This window comes from Phodopus roborovskii, unplaced genomic scaffold (assembly GCF_943737965.1).
Source record: "Phodopus roborovskii unplaced genomic scaffold, PHOROB, whole genome shotgun sequence".
Taxonomy (NCBI): domain Eukaryota; kingdom Metazoa; phylum Chordata; class Mammalia; order Rodentia; family Cricetidae; genus Phodopus; species Phodopus roborovskii.
This window is the reverse complement of record NW_026125918.1, coordinates 441,822-461,328: the sequence shown is the minus strand read 5'-3', so window position 1 is coordinate 461,328 and position 19,507 is coordinate 441,822. Positions and strand designations below refer to the sequence as shown.

The window sequence follows — 19,507 nt, the reverse complement described above, 5'->3', positions numbered from 1 at the left end:
GGTGGTGGCTTTGAGAATTTCTTTCACAACTATAATCCCTAATGACAAAATATTACCTGAATTATATAAGATAGGCACTAATTATTTGAATAAGTAAATGATTTGCTGAATCCAACTTTTTTGGGGGCAAGAATAATAAAGAGGCTTTGTGTGGTGGCATAAGCCTATAATTACAGCATTTAAGAACCTGAGGCAAAATATCAAGAAGTCATAGTGAGGGGCTGGGAATTTGCATCAGTTGGTAGAGTATTTGCCCAGCATTTATGTGATGTCTTAGACTCACTTTCCAACACCTTAAAACATTGGATATGCTGGTATATACCTGTAATCTCAGCATTCAGGAGGTACAGGCACAAAAGGACAAGATCATACATGGCTACATAGTTTGAAGTCAAGAGCCTATCTTAAGAAAAAAAAAAGAATAAATAGAAAAAAGGGCTTACAAAGATTGAATATACTAGCACAACAAATTATTATTATTAATGTTTTTTGAGACAGTCTTTCTCTGTGTAACAGCCCTGACTGTCCTGGAACTTACTCTATAGACCAGGCAGGCCTCAAACTCAGAGATCTACCTGTCTCTCCTACCTGAGTGCTGGGATTAAAAACATGACCACCACCACCACCACCTGGCAATAAATTGCAATTTAGTAGAAACCAGGAGTGATAAAACCCTATGATACACTTTCAATATACCGAATTAGAGTTTTCAAAACCTTTTGGATGCATTAACTATATAGGATTATGAATATATGCTTGTTAGCACACTGTGAACTATTGACTAAAGATAGGATATAGAAAAAGAATTCACTTTGCATAACTATTATTAATGCATTTCTACTAACTATGGACAAATTGGCCTAAGCACCTTTTGTGATAAGTGGTCAAATTCCAGTTGAGTTCATGGCAGTTTTAAAGACATGGCATAGCATCAGAATGATGCTTGACTACTGCTAAAATCAGGATCTCCTGTGATAATGATGTGCTTCTCCACCAGTGACCTCAACAACTGTTATGTTGAGGCTAGTGACAATTGGACCTCTGTGGCTTCACCTATAAAAGCAGTGCCTGGACTGGACTCCCAGCTCAAATGCTGGCATGTTGTTTAATTAATCTCAGTATGTGAGGCATACTGTAGACGATTAACAAAGATGTGTTACAAGAATTAATTATACAGAAACTTCGAAATGGGTCTCCAGGAAATGGGCCTGCATGGTTCTACGTGTCCAGGAGATTAAGGAGCTGAGACCCAGGAACTTTTCTTTTTCCTCTTTTCCCAACATAATACTTTTATTAGTTATTTTGGAATTTCATACAGTGCACCTCATCACACTGGCTTCCCATTCTTCCCAGGTCCACCCTCCCACCCTTGCGCCATCTCCACTCATACACACCCCCATCAAAAAAAATAAAAATAAAAAACCTACCAAGTCCAATTTGTGTTGTCCATAAACCTCCCAGTGGCCAGTCCTTTAAAGGAAACTGACTCCTTCTTCACTGAACCGCCATAGAACCCATCAACTGTGAAGAGTACTTTACAGCTTTTCACGGTTCTTCAGGATTCTTTTCAATGGCTTCCCGGAAGCGTTCTTACAGTCGAATCCAGAAGACAAGAGCAAAATAGTGTTCTAGGGATCATCAGCTATTTTCTTAATTCCTTTAAGGGTTCCTGAGATACTCTCGTAATACTCTCGATTGGCCCAAATTTGTGGCAATCCTCTTGCATCAGCGTCCAAGTTCTGGGATTACAGGTGTGTCCCATCACACCTAGTTTGCTATCATTTATTTTCGCCTAATGTCATGTGGGTGACCCTGATAAGCTGTAACCTGAAACTGCTGATCTCCCTTTCTCGTATTCAAATCCTAAAGTCAGCAGAATCCTTCTACGATTGTGCTTCCTATAACCATCAAGCACAAACCTCTTTTGTGAATGGCAAGCGTTAGGAGTGTTTTGAACTCCGGGAGTCCAACTGAAGAGAGGAAGGAGGGTTATATGAGCAAGGCAGGGGTGTCAATATCTTAACAGGGAAACAAGCAGAGGCAGCTGACCTGAGCTGGTGAGAGCTCACAGACTAGACTGACAACTAGGGAGCCTGCATGGGACCAGTCTAGTCCCTCTACATGTGGGTGAGAGTTGTGTAGCTTGGTCTGTTTGTGAAGCTCCTAGCTGTGGCACCAGGATCTGTCCCTGGTGTGCATGAGCTGGCTTATTGGAACCTATTCCCTATGGTGAAATGCCTCTTTTACCCTTGACGTGTGGGGGGGGGGGGAGCTTGGGCCTGCTTCGACTTGATATGTCATGCTTTATTGACTCCCATGGGAGTCCTTACTCTTTCAGAGGAGTAGATGGAGGGGGGGGGGGATAAAGAAGATAGGGGTAGGGAACAGGAGGAGAGGAGGGAGGAGAAACTGTGGGTGGTATGTAAAATAATGTTTAACAATTAAAAAAAAAAAAAAAAAAGAGGGTCCCTCACATATTACGGCCCTGGGGTGGCTTTGGGGTTTTGTTCTACGTGAACACATTCGAAAAATACAAGTACTCAGTAATTCTTTAGGTTAAAGATAACCATTGTTTTCCAAGTATTTGCTATTTACTTCTGCATTCCTTAACATTGCTTATCTTTGCTCTTCAGTAGTCAAGAATGTATTGAAACAAATGTGTGCCTGGGTGTGGCGGTGTGCCTCTATTCCCAGTTACTGGGCAAGGTGAAACAGAAAGATCATGAGTTTGAGGCCAGCCTTAGCTACATAGGGAGAGGCTGTCTCACAAAATAAACAAGCAAGCAAACAAACAAACAAAACGCCAATAACACTTGTTTAACTGAACATTCTAAACAGTACATTTTGAAGGCCCCATAGCACTGGCTTGGAATCCTGGCTACTCTAGATGCTGAGACAGGAGGCTAAGTGTTCAAGACCTGCCTGACCCCACCCAGGGAAAGCTTTAAGATCTTTTATTTACTTTTCATTAGTCAAAGAAAGGTAAAGTTTTATGTGAGCCAGCCACTGATAAATCTGTAGGTAGAAAATAAGTAGTCAAGTACCAAAATGAGAAGATATCATAGCTTCCTATTTGATTCTGAAGTCAGCAGTTCTTACTATGAAAATGACATCCACATTGTGGGATGGAAAAATAGCTTAGCAGTTAAAAGCACTTATTCTTTCAGAGGACTTGGTTTTGGGTCCCAGCATCCACTCTGGGCAACTTCTATCCAACCATCTACAACTGCATTCATTTCTAAGGAGTCTGTTGCACACTTCTGACCTCCATGGCCACAGGCATGCACACCATGCACATATGTACAGATAGGCAAAAGACACAGATAAAATCAATAAATCAATCAATTCAGAAAGAAATGAAAGAAGATGCTATATATATATATATATATATATATATATATATATATATATGGGTGATAGAGCATGTCTACAGCCTCAACATCCATGAGGCTAAGGAGGAGATTTACAAATTAGAAGCTAGCCTGGGCAACCTACCAAATTTTAGACCATTCTGGGGTCACATAGTGAGACTGTCTGCAAAAACAAGAAACAAGCTGGGCAGTGGTGGTGTACGCCCTTAATCCCATCACTCTGGAGGCAGAGGAAAGCAGGTGTATGTGAGTTCAAGGGCAGTCTGGTCTACAAAGTGAGTTCCAGGACAGCTAGAGCTGTTACAACAGAGAAACACTGTCTCAAAAAACCAAAACTTAACCAAACCAAATAAAAAGTAACAAACAAACAAACAAAAGCAATATAACAAGACATATCCATAGCATTCCCTTATAATCAATCATTTGAAATAGCTAAAGCCAATATATGGATGACTTCCAGTAATTCCAGCACTCAGAAGGCTGAGGCAGAATTTTGAGAGCAGCCTGAATGCATAGCACTCTATAGAGTGCTCTCCTAGTATACACGAAGATTTTTGGTTCTGCAATACCATCTACATCAGGTGTGTGAATACATGCCTGTAATCTCAGCACATGAGAGGTAGATGCAAAATAATCAGAAGTTCAAGATCACCCTCAGCTACATATAGAGCTTGAGACTAGCCTGTGCTACATGAGTTCTAAAAGAATGAAAAAAAAAGTTGTTTTGCCAATGTTTATATCTTGAAATGTTTTCCTTATTTTCTCTAGCAATTTCAGTGTTTCAGGTTTTAAATTGAGGGGTTTTATAAACGTATTTTGAATTTATTTTCGTGAAGGATGAGCTATATGATCTAATTTCACTCTTCTATAGGTGGATATCCAGTTTTGCCAGTACCATTTGCAGAATGGGCATCCCCCACTCCCAGTATATACTCTATCACCTTTGTCTAATATTATATAGTCACAGTTGTCTGTGTTTGTTCATAGGTCCTCCACTCTGTCTCATTGGTCTACCTGTCTGTTTTGGACCATGTTGTGTTTGCCAGTACAACTCTATAGTACAACTTGAGGTCAAGTAACTTTGATACCTTCCAGTTTAGCATTGCTTTGGATATGCATGGTCTCTTGTATTTCCATGTGGATTTTAGGATGTTTTTCCTGGTTCTGTGAACAAAGTCCACAATCTTATTTTTTCCAGCCACAATATGGCTTTTCGTATTCCCTACGACGATGGATGGAATACTGTAAACAGGACCTGTTGTGTGTGGGGCCACTATTTAGGACCAGAGGTTTCCTTGTTTATTTATTCAGTCCCTACCAGTTATAGCTCATCCGTTGGCAGGAGTTTCTCAATGCCCTAGTAGAAAAGAATATGCATTACTTTGATTCCCTCCTACCAGAGGGGGCACGGTCAGATCTGAAATCCCACGTTCTCCTACCCAATCTACGGTCTGTGAAAATCATGAAGTACAAGTTAGGAATTTAAAGCCATCAGTTATATGAGTCACTTGTACTTTATACACTGGTCAGAGAAAACCTAAGCGAACAGGAGCTACAGAAAGCCCAAGCCAGTGCTTGTATAAGTCAACTTTTCTAAGGACTTCTGCACACATGGGTATTTGGGTATTTCCACAGAGCCAGAACCAACTACTACTGTCGTTGGATACAGCATCTCCAATTTAGCAAAGCTGGAAAGAATTTTCGTTTTGTAAAAACAAAATGGGGTGTGGTGCATTTTCTAGCCAAAGGGCTATTTTATTCCAAGAAACTGGTGTCTGCTGACCTTCATTTACAGGCTGAGCAATGTTCTATTTAAGTAAAATTAACTCATAGTGGGCTCTTTTTTTAGGACGTAATAATTATTGCAAAGAAATAACAATGTTTAAATGTGATTTGTTCTTAGTTTAGATTTGATTATACTGGGATATAAGTGAATGTCTTTGTCCATACAAAGTCCATATAACGTTTAAATTTAGAAATTATTTTATGTTAAGGAAAAGAGACCATATATAATTTCAAATTCTCCATGTACACTGTCCTTAAGAGGGGGAGGAGATGGCTAAACAGGTAAACGTGATAGTCATGCAAGTCCAATGACCCAGGCTCAATCCTGAAACTAATGTAAGAAGCCAGATGTAGTGGTGTACATCTGCAATGCCATCACTCCTACCCGGGAATGGGAAGTGAAGAGGAGAATCACCCTAGCATCATCCAGCTGGGCTGGAGGAAGCAGAGCTCCAGCGGAAACAAGAGAGACACTGCCCGAATAAGGTGGGAGGCAAGCATCAGCTCCCACATGTCATCCTAATGTCACATGCATGCATGCATGCCCACATACATTAATAAGTATAATACAAAATTTTAAATTTCATGAGAACCAATATTACCTTTGTGTCTTTTTCTTCTCCTAAATTGCAGGAGTTATCTTCTCCCTCTTCATAAGCTCAGTACAGAAACAATCTTCATTAATTACTTTTATAAATGATAGGGCTGGAGAGATGCCTCAGCAGTTACCAGCATTGTCTGTTCTTGCAGAAGATCTGGGTTTGGTTACTAGCACCCATGTGGCAGGTTACAACTAGCTATAATACCGGTTCCAAAGAATCCAGTGCCCTTTTCTGGCCTCTGTGGACACTTAGGCATACATGCAGTGCACTTGCACACATGTAGACAAAACACTCATACACATAATATAGTTAAAATGAACATGTTGGTTAACTGAATGGACTACAAAACCACTCGCAAACAGAACATGTCCATATTACTTTGTGAATAATTATGCACAATATATATCTGTCAAGATGGATGATAGATTACAGAAGGCAGATCCTTAAATATACTTGAATACATTTTATAGTTTACCCAAGTTTATATTTATTAGTTGACTATAGGCCTTTTGAAAGAGACTATCTTATGTATGGCTAGCCTCAAATGTCTTCATTCTGCCTCTTGAGTGCTGGGATTTACAGGCTTATGCCACTTGTGCTGCTGGGGACCAAACCCAGGGCCTGCTATACTGCTATATACTGGGCAAGCCCTCTACCACTGAACTATATCCTCAACCTGGCTTGCTTGTTCTCTCTCTTTTCTTCTTTTCTTCTCCTTCCTCTCTCTTGCTCCCTCTTTCTTTCCCTTCTTTCCTCCCCTTCTCTCCCTTCCTTCCCCTCCCTCCCTTCCTTCCTTTCTAATACCTATACACCTCAATCTATTAGACATAGCAAACTTTCTTCATCTTTCTGCAGAGCTATAGTTTGGGAAGGTTTCACTTGCCCCTGCCATCATTATGACATGCTAGCTTGAGTTTAATTGGAGAGCTAACAGAAGCTAGTCTACATAGAGTTTAGATTAAAAAGAAAAAAACCAAATGCATGAGTTGACTTGTATTTTTTAATATGTAACCTATTGATGTAACTTTTTAAATTTTTTTAAGATTTATTTATTTATTATGTATACAGTATTCTGCCTGCATGCCAGAAGAGGGCACAAGATCTTAGAACAGATGGTGTGAGCCACCATGTGGTGGCTGAGAATTGAACTCAGGACCATCTGGAAGAGCAGGCAGTGCTCTTACTGCTGAGCCATCTCTTTAGCCCCAATAGCTTTTAAAACTCTATTGAGATAAGTTGGTTCTATTTTTAATAATGATAGGATAGCTATCAAGTTGTACTCATTTTAGCCAGGCCTTCTAAGTCATGCTAGCAATCACAGCTATTCCAGAGGCTGAAGTAGTAGGATCAAAATTTAAAGTTCAGCTTGAGAAACTTAGCAAGAGCTTGTCTGAAATTTTAAATTTCAGACTTTAACTCAATCATAAGGAGTTTGCTCAGTATACATAAAGACCAGTTTGATCACCAAAAACACACTCAGAGAAATGATTTTATAACCACTAACAAAAATGCTTCAACTATAGGTCTAAACTGGAGCTCCACCAATTGCTTAAAACTTTTTTGTTTGTTTGGCTTTAGTTTTTTGAGATAGTGTCTCTTCACATAACCCTGGCTTCCTGGAACTCACTTTGTAGACCAGGTTGACCTTGAACTCACAGATGTCCACTTGCCTCTGTGTCCCCAGTTCTGGGGCTAAAGGCATGCACCACTATGCCCAGTTTGCTTAAAATATTTTTAGTGCTTCAATACCTTTCATTTTCTGGGCTTTGCATTTGAAGACTTCTACCAAGGGATCATGACAATAATAAATTTAAGTTTAGTGATTTAGGTTTACCAATTTCTAAAGGCTGTATGTTACCTTGGAAAAGATATTGAGCTAAGTGCTTACAGCACCCATGACAACCAGAATCTGGAACCTATAGTGGAAGGAGGGAACTGTGTCTTCAGAGCTATTCTCTGCCCATGGGCAGAAACACACACAATTAATATTTTTTTTAAAGAAAGGATACTGATTTAATTTATAACCTTTTATCTTTTCAACATTTCTGTTTACACTAATTTATTTTGTCTATGCTATTTTTCTCCAAAGTTAGTTTTCTAACACTTGTATTGCTATTACTGTGAAAACCCTGCAAATCTTGAAGCCTCCTCTCCCATCTACCAAACCTGATGTCAACATTGACTATTGCCTTTCATCTTTGTTTAAGCTATGAGTTTATTGTAAATGGTATATGTTACTTATTAAGAACCATGTGTTCAATTTTCCTTTGAAAGAAAGTTCCTTAAACTATTGTATAGCATATCCTCCTGAAAAGATGAATTCAATGATAAACAAGTTTCAGAGCTAAGCAAAGGTACACCTTTGCTTAAATCATCTGCATTCACAATGAAAAGCAACAGAAAACAGAATTTTCATAATAGCATTAAATAAAACCAACAAAGGCTGGTGAATCAGCTCAGTGAGTCAGAATGTTTGCAGTCAAGTCTGAGGACCAAACTTAAAACCCAGGGACACCTACACAGTGGAAGGCTAACAAATTCCTGCCAGTTGTTGACTGACTTGTGCAGCTGCACATGCGCACGCGCGCGCACACGCACGCACGCACACACACCCCAATGTAAAATTTAATTTAAACCAAAAAAAAACCCCCACCATATTTTCCTGCTTTTGATTTATTTTTAACTTAATTATGTTTGCGTGGGAGTATGTGCATATGAGTGTAGTTGCCCTCAGAGGTCAGAGCAAGGTGTTGGAGTGTCAGAATCAGGAGTTACAAGTGGTTGTGAGCCACCCTATGTGGGTGCTGGGAATTGAACTTAAGTCCTCTGTAAGAACAGCAAGCAGCACTCTTCAACTGCTATCTCTCCAGCCTCCCCCACACCCTATTTTCTTAGTAGCAAATGGCAGTAAGGAAGGGTTCAAATTAGTGGAAAATTAAGAGATCCAAATCTCTGACACAGATAGTGTAAAACATTAACTGAGCTATAAATGGAAACTTTCGTTGAGAGTCTATTGCGTTTTACACAAAGTAAGGACTTTCTACATTTAGATATAATTATAATGTGCATATATATTCATTTTTCCATGTGTATATCACAACATAAGATAATCAAACTTCTATTTTCAATGCACTAGTTATAGGATTACAAAAATGCCTTTCTTAGTGAATATTTTAAAACACAGATGGCTGAAGCAAGAGGACACCATTTAAAAATGAAAATGATTTTTAGGAGTAAAAATAGCCCACTCTTTGAACAAGTCATGACTCTTGGTTATTCTCAAGTCATTTAACTGAGCTGGCATGATGGTTCAGCAGGTAAAGGCATTTTCCACCAAGTCTAATGACCTGAGTTCAATTCCTGAGTCCCACATGATAAAAGTAAAGAACTCCTTCTCCAGGTCATTCTCTTTCTTTCATGTGCACCATAACTAAAGCACCCATAAAATAAGTAAATTCAAAACATTACATTAAATCAGAACTACCACATGACTCAGCTTTCATCATTCCTGGCATATACTAAAAGGACACTCTATCCTACCACAGAGAAACTTAAATATCTATTTTTATTGCTGCTCTATTCCCAACAACAAGGAAATGGAATCAGCCTAGATGTCCATTAAACAGATAAATGGATACAAAAATTGTAATACAAACACCGTGGGTAATTTTATTCAGCTATAAAGAAAAATGAAATTTGCAGGAAAATGGACATCTGAAAAACATTTATTTTAAGTGACATAACCCAGATTCAGACCAAAACTCAATGTTCTTTCTTATGTGCCTCCTAGCATATAATGTTTATATGTGTGTGAATGGACATTAGATGAGTGTAGCCATGGGCTATGAAAGTAGAAAGGAGACCATTAAGTGTGGGGAGAGGTGGTGAGGAAGAGGAAGCTGATCCATGTGAGATAAAAGCAGAAAGGAGGTTGGGGGTGGAAGGGTACAAGGGGAAAAGGGGAGAATAGAAGTATATGAAAGTAAAAATAAATTGTCCAAAAATGACATCGCCCATGGCCACACTCACCTTCTTCCTGTTCACATACATATAACAAATTGTCCAAAAAAATGGCATAACGAAACCTAAATGCATGTATGCTAATTGAAAATATAAAAAGAATGAAGTAGAAGACCAGAGCCTCTGTATTGACCACCAATAAGAAAAACTAACCTTATAGCTGCAAGGGGAAATTAAATCGATGGCATTAACTTGCCATTCTGCAGAATATGTGAAAGAGGAAATATAAAAATAGTATTATGTGTAGGCTTTTATTCTCTTGTTACTAGATATTTCTGATTTTCCGTTACATTACAGCTGGCTTAGTACTATACCTTTGATTGTAAGCTGGAGATCGTTTACATTTAAGTATAGATATTCAGGGCTCAAATAATAAGAAGTGTGTGTGTGTGTGTGTGTGTGTGTGTGTGTGTGTGTGTGTGTGTGTGTGTGATGCCAGGGATTGAACCCAGAGCCTTATGCATGCAAAGCAAATGTTCTTCCATTGAGCCACACCCCAGTCTTCTAAAAAGCCCTGTTAAAGCCCTAGTAGTTATGATATACTACAGTATGCTGAATTTTTATAGCACCTGTCTGCTGAAGAGCCAAGGTTTCACATAGCTCACTTACCCTTTCAGCATGCTTGTGAAATGCATAGATTAAAAACAGATGCCTTAAAAAAATCAAGTAAACTCCAGATATGAGTACAACAGTGAGTTACTGAGAAGGGCCTAGCTGTCCAGACACTGGAGTTATAAAAGTCCAGAGATTCCACACCCAATGCCTTTTATAATAAGCATTGCTATGATTATCATCAGTCACATTTCTAAGCTTTAAGAAAGTTTAAGTTTTTCATATTATAAAATCAGTCTGTAGTCAGGCCTGGTGGGTGCAAGCCTATAATCCAGGGTACTTGAGAGGTTGAGGCAAGAGGATTACAAATTCAATTGCCTTCTTGGGCTACAAAGTGAGTTTAAGACTAGCCTGGGCATCTGTCTCAAAATACAAAGCAACAAGTGAGCCTGGCAGATAGCTCAGTAGTAGATTGCTTGCTTAGCATGAGGGAGGCCCTGATACATATTTCCAGGCCTGAAAAAATAAACTGGGAACAGGGGCTGGAGTGATAGCTCAGTGATTAAGAGCCCTGCCGGATTTTTCAGAGGACCTGGGTTCGGTTCCTTGCACCCATAAAGCAGCTTGCAATTGTGTTTAACTCCAGATCGAGGGGATTTGACACCTGGTAGTACAAGTGATACATGCAGGTAAAACATGCATATTAAAAATAATAAAACAATCAACTGACCATGGCCAGATTACAGGCATTTTAAAAACAAAATTCAGCCAACTGAAATCACTGAGCTTCTCCACATTTCAAAACAGAAAATGTTTAGTGTCTAGTGTATGTGTGAACTAACCGCTATTATTTACCAATATAACAATTGTATTTGTTTCTCAAGGCGAAATTCTACCTCAGCAGCAGTTACTCTGAGACCATGTCCAATATACTTCCCCTTCACATTTTTTGTTTTGTTTTGGGACAAAATCCCATGCCACTGAGGTTGACCTCCTGTGCTGCCACACCCTCTCCTCCCTTAGTATTTTCTTTTGAATGTAATAACATTTCTTCAACCCTAGAACCCACATGGGATGTCTAGGGCTAGGGAGGTGGTTCAGCAGTAAAGGGCTTGCTGTGCAGGCATGAGAACCTGAGTTCAGATTCCCCAGCACATATGTAAAAAAGACAGATGAGGTAGGTTGCTTGTGCTTGTACTGAGAGCACTGAGGAGGTAGAGACAGGAGGATCCCTGGGACTTGCCAGGTAGCCAGTCTAACCAAATAGGCAGTTTCAGTTGGAGCCCCTGTCTTAAAAACTAAAGAGGAAGTTCACTGTGGAAGACACTTTTTGTCCATCTTTATATGGTACACGCTGGCATAGACACAGACACAGACATACAGAGACATATATATTCACAGACACACAGGGTGGGAGTGTCCTGAAGGCATTAGTTGTCACGACCTTAAACAAAGGATTTAAATTTGAAAACACAACAGTACATCCAGAAAAGGTTTTGAAAACCTCTAACTCATTACACTTCCATTATATGGTGCATCACTCCCTAGAATAAGTACACAGGCTCAAAACATGATTCAGTTTCTAGACTTCTTCTAACCTTAGTTTACTTTTTACCCATCAATCTTTTCCCACATCTTTTCCACCAATATCCAATATCCTGTCATACTAGCAAGTACAAAATAATTCTAAAAACAGATACTCAAGCTGACCTATAGTGATAGATGTTAATTTTCAAATTTGGTTTCATACCAGCTACTTTTAAAATCAGTTACAATCAAGAAATGGATCTCTGTGAGTTCGAGGCCAGCCTGGTCTACAGAGAGAGTTCCAGGACAACCTCCAAAGCAGTACAGAGAAACACTGTCTCGAAAAACCAAAAAAAAAAAAAAAAATGATGTCAAGAAATATGGATAGCCAAGTAGAAATGACATTTAAAACACAACATCACTTTAGTGCTCAAGCACCATGACGACCAAGCTGCCTTTTTTTTTTTTTTTCACAGTAACAATCATATTTGCCTAGGAGAAAAATATCCCTGGGTTTCTGATAGTGTCATGGATAATAACATTTTGCCAGAACAATCATAGTGAAGTCTAATGTATGTATCATGTTTGTAGAAGAGACTTAATTCCCTTAAAATATTACTCAATCATCATAATGAATCCTTAACTCCCAATGCCACAAACATAGGTACATTTTAGCAATTAGGATCACTCTAAAGAGCATCAAAGAGATTAGTCACTAGATTTCAAGTCTACTTACAATATTGAAACAGAGACAAAACACAATTTAGTTTGCACTCTAGGTAAATGGTTAGATGTCAGGGTAGAAATTAAGAATTGGACTCACCTAGCAGTGTTATCGAACACCTTCAATCACAGCATTGAGGAGATAGAGGCACGCATATCTCTTGTGAGTTCAAGACCAGCCTGGTCTACAAAGTGAGTTCCAGGAGGCTCCAAAGCTACACAGAGAAACCTTGTCTCCAAAAACGAACGATCAAGCAAAACAACAAAAATCTGGGTAAATTAGATAATATTGAATCACAAGTCAAGAACAATGAGGGTTGTTTTAAATTATGAGCAATCTAAGAATTGTTGTAGACCAGAAACTAGTGGTGATTCTGTATAACATAAATCAGGGTGTGAGACATCTTGCCATGTCTTGGCACATGTGTGGTGGTCAGAAAACAACTTTTAGGAGTGATGTCTCCCCTTCTATTATGTGGGTCCAAGGGACCAATTTCAGGTTGTCAGCCTAAGTGATGTGCTTTTACTTAATGAGCCATCTTATAGGCTCATGATTCTGATTTTACACGACTTATAAAAGCTGCAGTCCAGTTTGTTAGTATTCTACCTCTTAAAAATGATTTAGGTCTAGTAATTTTTGTCTGAATTGTTTTGATAGCCATTTTGGAGAAAGAGAGAAACACAAATATGAAGTTGCATAGGCTCTGGGAGGAGTTGGGGAGAGGAAAAATATGATCAAACTGTATTGTATGAAAAAATTAAATAATAATTAAAGGATAAAAACTCAGTATAATTAAAGAGAGCTATTGAAAACCTTTTCCTTCTTGGCTTATTGAGACATGCTCTTGCAGAATCCAGGCTAGGATCATAGCTGGTGATGACCTGGAATCCCTGATCTTCCTGCATCTGCCACCTAAATGTTAAATGTCAGATGTATGTTATCATGACTGGCTTTAAACCAATTTTGAAATGATGTCAATTTATATTGACAAAACAACAACAATCATACAGACTTTGTTACTTTTCACCCAGATGTGAATAGTTTCATTTTATATATCAATCAAAACATTTTTAAAAGGGGGAAATAGGATATTAACAATAATTATTAGTACTGATTCATAGTACATAATGGTGAATTTCAAAGGCAGTTATTTTGACTGATTTTTTTAAACTTGAGCTTTTATTAGAAATTCAGTCAAAAAGAAAGAAAGAAAGAAAGGAAAGAAGAAAGGAAGGAAAGGAAGAAGGAAGAAATTCAGTCTAAAATTGTATTGTCACTTCACTTCCAGTAGGAGGGCTCAACTGTAGGAGTTCAGATATTGCTAGCTTATCTGGGGTACAGGCTTGTGTGGAGACTAGAAGCATTTGCTTTAAGATAGCTGTAGTTTTCATGCTCAGAACCCCACACACGCTGAAAATGGAGAGCAGAAGTTACTCAGAGGGTTATTGAAATAATGTCTGGGGGGGAATGACACAAAGCAAAACTCTCTTCAATAATTCCAAGTTTGTGTGTGTGTGTGTGTGTGTGTGTGTGTGTGGTTGTGTGTGTACATGCACACACAATGCCAAAGAATGCGTGTAAAGGTTAGAGGACTAATTGCAGGAGTCAGTTCTCTTCTACTCAATAAATCTAGGGGACTGGACTCAGGTAGTCAGGACAGAAAGTGAGTGCTTTATCATGGGAGCCATCTGCAAAGCCTCTCAACCCCCTTCGCTCATTTCATTTCTGTAGCTTTTGCAATAATTGTTTTAAGAACAAATATGTGCAAACTAAGCCTATTTTTACAACTAAGTGAGTCCTTTAAGCTCCTAACCTTGGAGACTCCACTGCGTGTTTCTTTTCTTCTATTTATTTGTCTCCTTAACTTATTTACTTATTATTTAAGAAAGGATATCGTGTAGTCCATCCTGATTCTCTTGCCTCTACCTCCCACACTTGGCTGTCCTACATGGTTTCCATAGTTATAATATATAGCATTAATAGTGAAACGTCCATATTTTCTCCCAGAAGAAACTCCAGTCTAGGATAATAAAAGAAAGTCATTTCATAGTCTTCTAACCAAACCACTATGGACCACAAACCCCAACCAACTTCGGAAATTTTGTGTAAAGTTTTGTGTGTGATTTTTGAGCCAATTAAACCTAAACTACAAGTAACTGATAGTTAATTGTAGTCAAGGGATTATTCACCACCTTTAAGTAGATGCCTAATACAGAGAATGGTTTAATGTAAGAATTCCAGACCAAGGGATATGGATAGTCTATATGTTTCTAAAAACTATCTTGTGGGATATGGCTTCAAAACTAGCATTTAGGAATGAAATGGGACACGAATTAAAGGTTAGCTTTCTTAGAAGATGATTTAAAAATATTTTTCAAATTTAAAAAAGACACATGGAATTGTCAGGAGACATAACTGTCATGGCACATATTTCAAGCTTTTCTTCTTAAAACAGCTCCTCTTTTTTTAATTTTAATATAGTTTGTTTAAAATCGCAGCAACAAATCCCTTTCTGTTCCCCTCATACAAATCCAAGAAATCCCTTCAGTGAAAGGCCATACAATGGCCCCCTCCCCCTTTTGGTCTTGGCAGTTTGGGGAATATGGGCCTCAGCCATTGCATTCCAGTTTTAAAGTCAAAAGAGGTCATGTGACCATTATCCTAGGGACATCAGAGGCTTAAGGCATGTGATGCCAATTGGCACGTGTGGGACCTCAGCCATTAAGTTGCAATTCACAGTAAACTGTATCTCAGAGATCAGTTTTAGGCTCCCAAACGCACACTGATGTTGAAATGGAGTAAAAGCTGACTGCTCGGTAGGTTTTAACTTCGCCTATATCTTCTAAGTACTGTGGCCACCCAAAGTCCCTCACCCTGTCTACAATACCCCTAACAAGAAAGGCAATGCCAGCATCCCTCAGGTCTGGTCCTATATAGCTACTGCACCACTGGAGTAGTTAGTTCTACAGCTCAAATGAAAAGCAAGAAGTCTCCAGGATGGAAAGTGTCAGCCAGTCTGGAGCAGCTAGCTAGGGCCTGGAGCCAGGCAGAGGTTCAGAACGCCAGCACTTGACCAAGCAGAGCAGCAGCAGCAACTTTGGGACTGGCTACCCGCCAGGGCGGGGATAGTCTGCGTCCCCAGGCCTCTCATTAGGTCGCTAAAGTAAGGCGGGTGGAGAAAAGTAAACACAGGCAAGTGCAGCTGTGCCCCGGAATGGGGTTCCAGCCACCCAGTTTGCTCAGCCTCCTAGGGATCTTGAGCGGTCCCCAATGCCATGGAGAGCTGGAAAGCTCTCTGGGTTGCAGAGCCTTAGCAGTTGGGACCAGAGCGGACCGCCAGCGTGTGGAGAGAACCGAAAGGCACCTCTGGGCTAGCCTAGAGAGGTTCTACTATGGAAAGAAACACACACACACACACACACACACACACACACACACGCACACACGCACACACGCACACACGCACAGACACACACAAAACTGCTTACTCATAGGGAGACTCGGCATGGTCCGGACGCTCAGGGTAAAGGATCTGGAGGGGAGCAGGCAGAAGGTGGGCAGCCGAGGTCAGCTTCCTTCCCAGGGCCACTGCACCCGCTGGGCGTCCGGCCCATCAAGGAGCCACGGGGTCCTCAGGAACCCACTGGGTCACCCTCAGCAGTCCACTGGGAACTGGCTGGAGGCGACCCAGGCTGCTGGCTCCGGGATTTCCCAGTGGCTGAGAAGGAAGGAGGGAGGGATGGATTGGGGAATGGCAGTAGCTGGGAAAGGAAGGCAGAGGGAAGTTAGGCACAGGGCTTCCACTTCAGATGCGGTCGCTGCCTTAGGGAATCTGGGTAAAGGTTGGCTTCGAGAACCTAGGACCTCTTGCCTGGGCTGGGCAACAAGTTAAAAGCAACTACAGAACAGGCACAGTAAATAGAAAAAGTGAAGGCAGTTAGCAGTGACATGGAACCATTTGAAGCTGCCACCCATCCTGGTGGCGAAAGATCGTCAGAAAAAATTATCCTCGATCTCCCCCTTTCCCCAACGCCTGCCGCCTGGTGCAAGGCACGTTCCTGCCTAGGTTCTTAGGTTCCGGGAGATGCTCTCTCCAGGACCCACTCTTGCCCACGCCCAGGAAACCCGCTCTGCCTGCACCAGAGCTGCAAAGCACTTACATAAAGTCGCAGAGTCGCAGATCTGGCTCTACAGCTTCCCAACAAGCTCTCAGGCAACTTCTGGCCCTAGGATTCTCTGCAGCTGTGGTTCTAAAGCCAGCGCTCCCTCCCTTCCCGCCAGCCCACTCCGCCCTGCGGCCGCAGCCATTGGCTAGGGTGGTGTTCACCAGCGGCCTGGGAACCAGGAAGGGGATTGGGCCACGAGCATGTCACATCAACTGGGCTGAGCGGTCAGAGAATAGGCACAGGGATGGGCACTCAGGAGGAATGGGAACTTGAACTCTGTGTTTGCAACCCTGATTCTCCACTCCCTACCCGGTGTAAGAACTTAGTCTATAGTGCCTGGCGTGGAATACATGTTTTAGAAAACATTACTAAAATAACTAAAGCTGGGAATTGTGAAACGTGTTTGAGCATAGCTTATTTAAGTTAGCTATGGGGAAGAAGATGCTCCTCTTCATTAGGAAGTACTGCATTTTGCTCTGTTCAGACCTGGTGCCAAAGGACTGAATCTCTAGCTATTGTCCTTTTTTCCTTGGTATGTTTTGAGAGAGGGTCACACTATGTAGCTGTGGCTTCCTCAAGCTGATTATCTCCTGGCTCAACCCCTAGTACTGGGAAAATCTCCTAGAGCCGCCACGCCCATTTCACCATAGTCAGGGCAAGGCCCTTGTGTCTTTGGCTCCAGCCAAAAGAATTGTTGGCTTAAATCACCTGTCTGGTAGCTTTGTCCTTGAGGAGTAGGTGAAAGACAGAAGGGGTGGTAGAATCGTTTCATTAGACTGCAGTAGTCACTCGGTCTCCTCAGTGCCCTGTCCCCTGAGAAAACTTGGAGACATGCGGGTTCATTTCATCTTCTCCTATGCCCACAGTCCTGCCTCCTTTTCCCTGTCAACACACATTTCCCCCCAGTATCTGTATTCCAATCCACTGGCTCATCCTAGGTCCAAAAATCAGCCTGGAGGCCCAAAGGTGAAGGTGTCCACCTCAATCCTGTCTAAATTGTTTTGTAAGAGAACAGTAGAAAAAACTCTTCAGTCCTTCCAAGTCCATCACCGTTCCAGCCCTAAACACTCTTGTTGTTATTCAGGAAGAGTATGCTTGGGATGCTTGCTAAAAATTTAAAATTAGTTCAGTTAAGTTCCGAGTTACATATGCCAGGAAAGAATTTGAAAATAGAGAAGCTTAAAAATTGGATGTATGTGCCAGTGAGGTGGCTTAGTGGGTAAAGGTGCTTGCCAAACCTGTCCACCTGAGATCCAACCCTGAGCCCAAATGGTGGAAGAAGAAAACTGCTCTCTAACTTTTATTCGTGTGTCTTGGCATGCACACACACACATACACACCACATACATACATACAAATACACATATACTCACACAAATAAACCACTCATTTTAATTAATACAAATTTCATGCCATGTGGGATATTTACAAAGATTTTATTATAGAAGGTATAAAGGTAAAATTAAATGATGCATCTTTTGTTCGGATATATCTGAAACTTGTAATTCAGTGCTTTCACAGAGGAGCTTCTGTATCCAATAGTTACTGTGAATTTCTCTAGAGAACGTACTCTGTTATTTTATACCAGTAATCCCAATATTTGGGCAGAAGAATTGCTGAAATGTTCAAAACTAACTTATGCTATATAGTGAATTGCAGGCCGAGAAGAAGATGGGGGAGGTGTAAGGATAAGACTTGTAGTGAATTCTAGGCCTTTTGGGGGGGGGTTGTTGTCATTTGCCTGCAACTGGAACTCACTCTGTAGATCAGGCTGGCTTTAGAACCCACAGAGATTTGCCTGCCTTTGACACCCAAATGCTGGGATTAAAGGTGTGCACCACCAGCACCAGGCTCTGGGCCTTCTTTAATGAAGGGGGTACACAGTGCCTAGAGGCTAGACTAGCAGGGAAAGGCTTGGCACTGGGGGAAAGCCTTGTTAAATATCAGTCAATGATTCACCAACTAGGAGACCTTAGAAAAAGCCCAGAAAGATGAAGAAGAAATGCTTTTCAGAGACATTAAATGTTTGTTATGTGTGATGTTGCACTGAGTCAGCCTGGGTTGAACATGTAGTATATTGCCACACACATTTGTAATAGGATCCAGAATAAGACTCCTCGTTTTCAGTAATTAGCCCAAGGCTTGGTTTGATCACTGGAACACTTTACACATCATTTCTGGAGATACTGAATGGGAAGGCTGGTTTTCTACCTCCACTGTGCAGGTCACTGCGAACAATTCCCATCCACTTTAAAGTTGAAATCAGTAACTTAACAGTAGCCCATCAGGTTTCTGGCAGTGTTCCAGTATAGGTGAGTTTGTCTAGTGTAACTTTGTGTTTGGTTTTACTTTGCTTTTCTACTTCTAGAATTTAAACTAAGGCAGAAAGGGGCCAACAAGATGGCTCCATAGGTAAAGGCACTTGCCATCGAGTCCAGAAAGTATATGATGGAAGGAAATGAACCAAGTCCTCAAAGGTGTCTTCTGACAAGCGCATAAGGTCACCTCAGAAGTGGACTGCATGAGCATGTGCACAAGTATGTTCAATTATTGAATTAAATGCAAAACAAAACAAGGTATGGTGTAACAATTCTGCAGTATAGAATGATGACACTTATCTATAATCCCAGCACTCCAGAGGCAGATGCCAGGTTGGGCTACAGAGTGAAAAGCTTCTCTTAAAAAAATTAAAAAAAAAAACTGAAATGTTACATTTATGTGTAATTTTCAGGCACCTGTTTCTTAGTAAAACAAACAAAA

General features: G+C 40.6%; 1 protein-coding gene across 1 annotated transcript in view; it reads right to left on the bottom strand.

The window, feature by feature from the left end:
- LOC127217973 (plastin-3-like) overlaps positions 1-16,163 on the bottom strand; it is an 86,978-nt gene extending 70,815 nt beyond the window's left edge. The window contains 1 exon segment of the mRNA XM_051178982.1: positions 16,070-16,163. Within this exon segment, the coding sequence (XP_051034939.1) occupies positions 16,070-16,088 (19 nt within the window). The 5' untranslated portion in view covers positions 16,089-16,163.
- Positions 16,164-19,507: the final 3,344 nt, after the last annotated feature.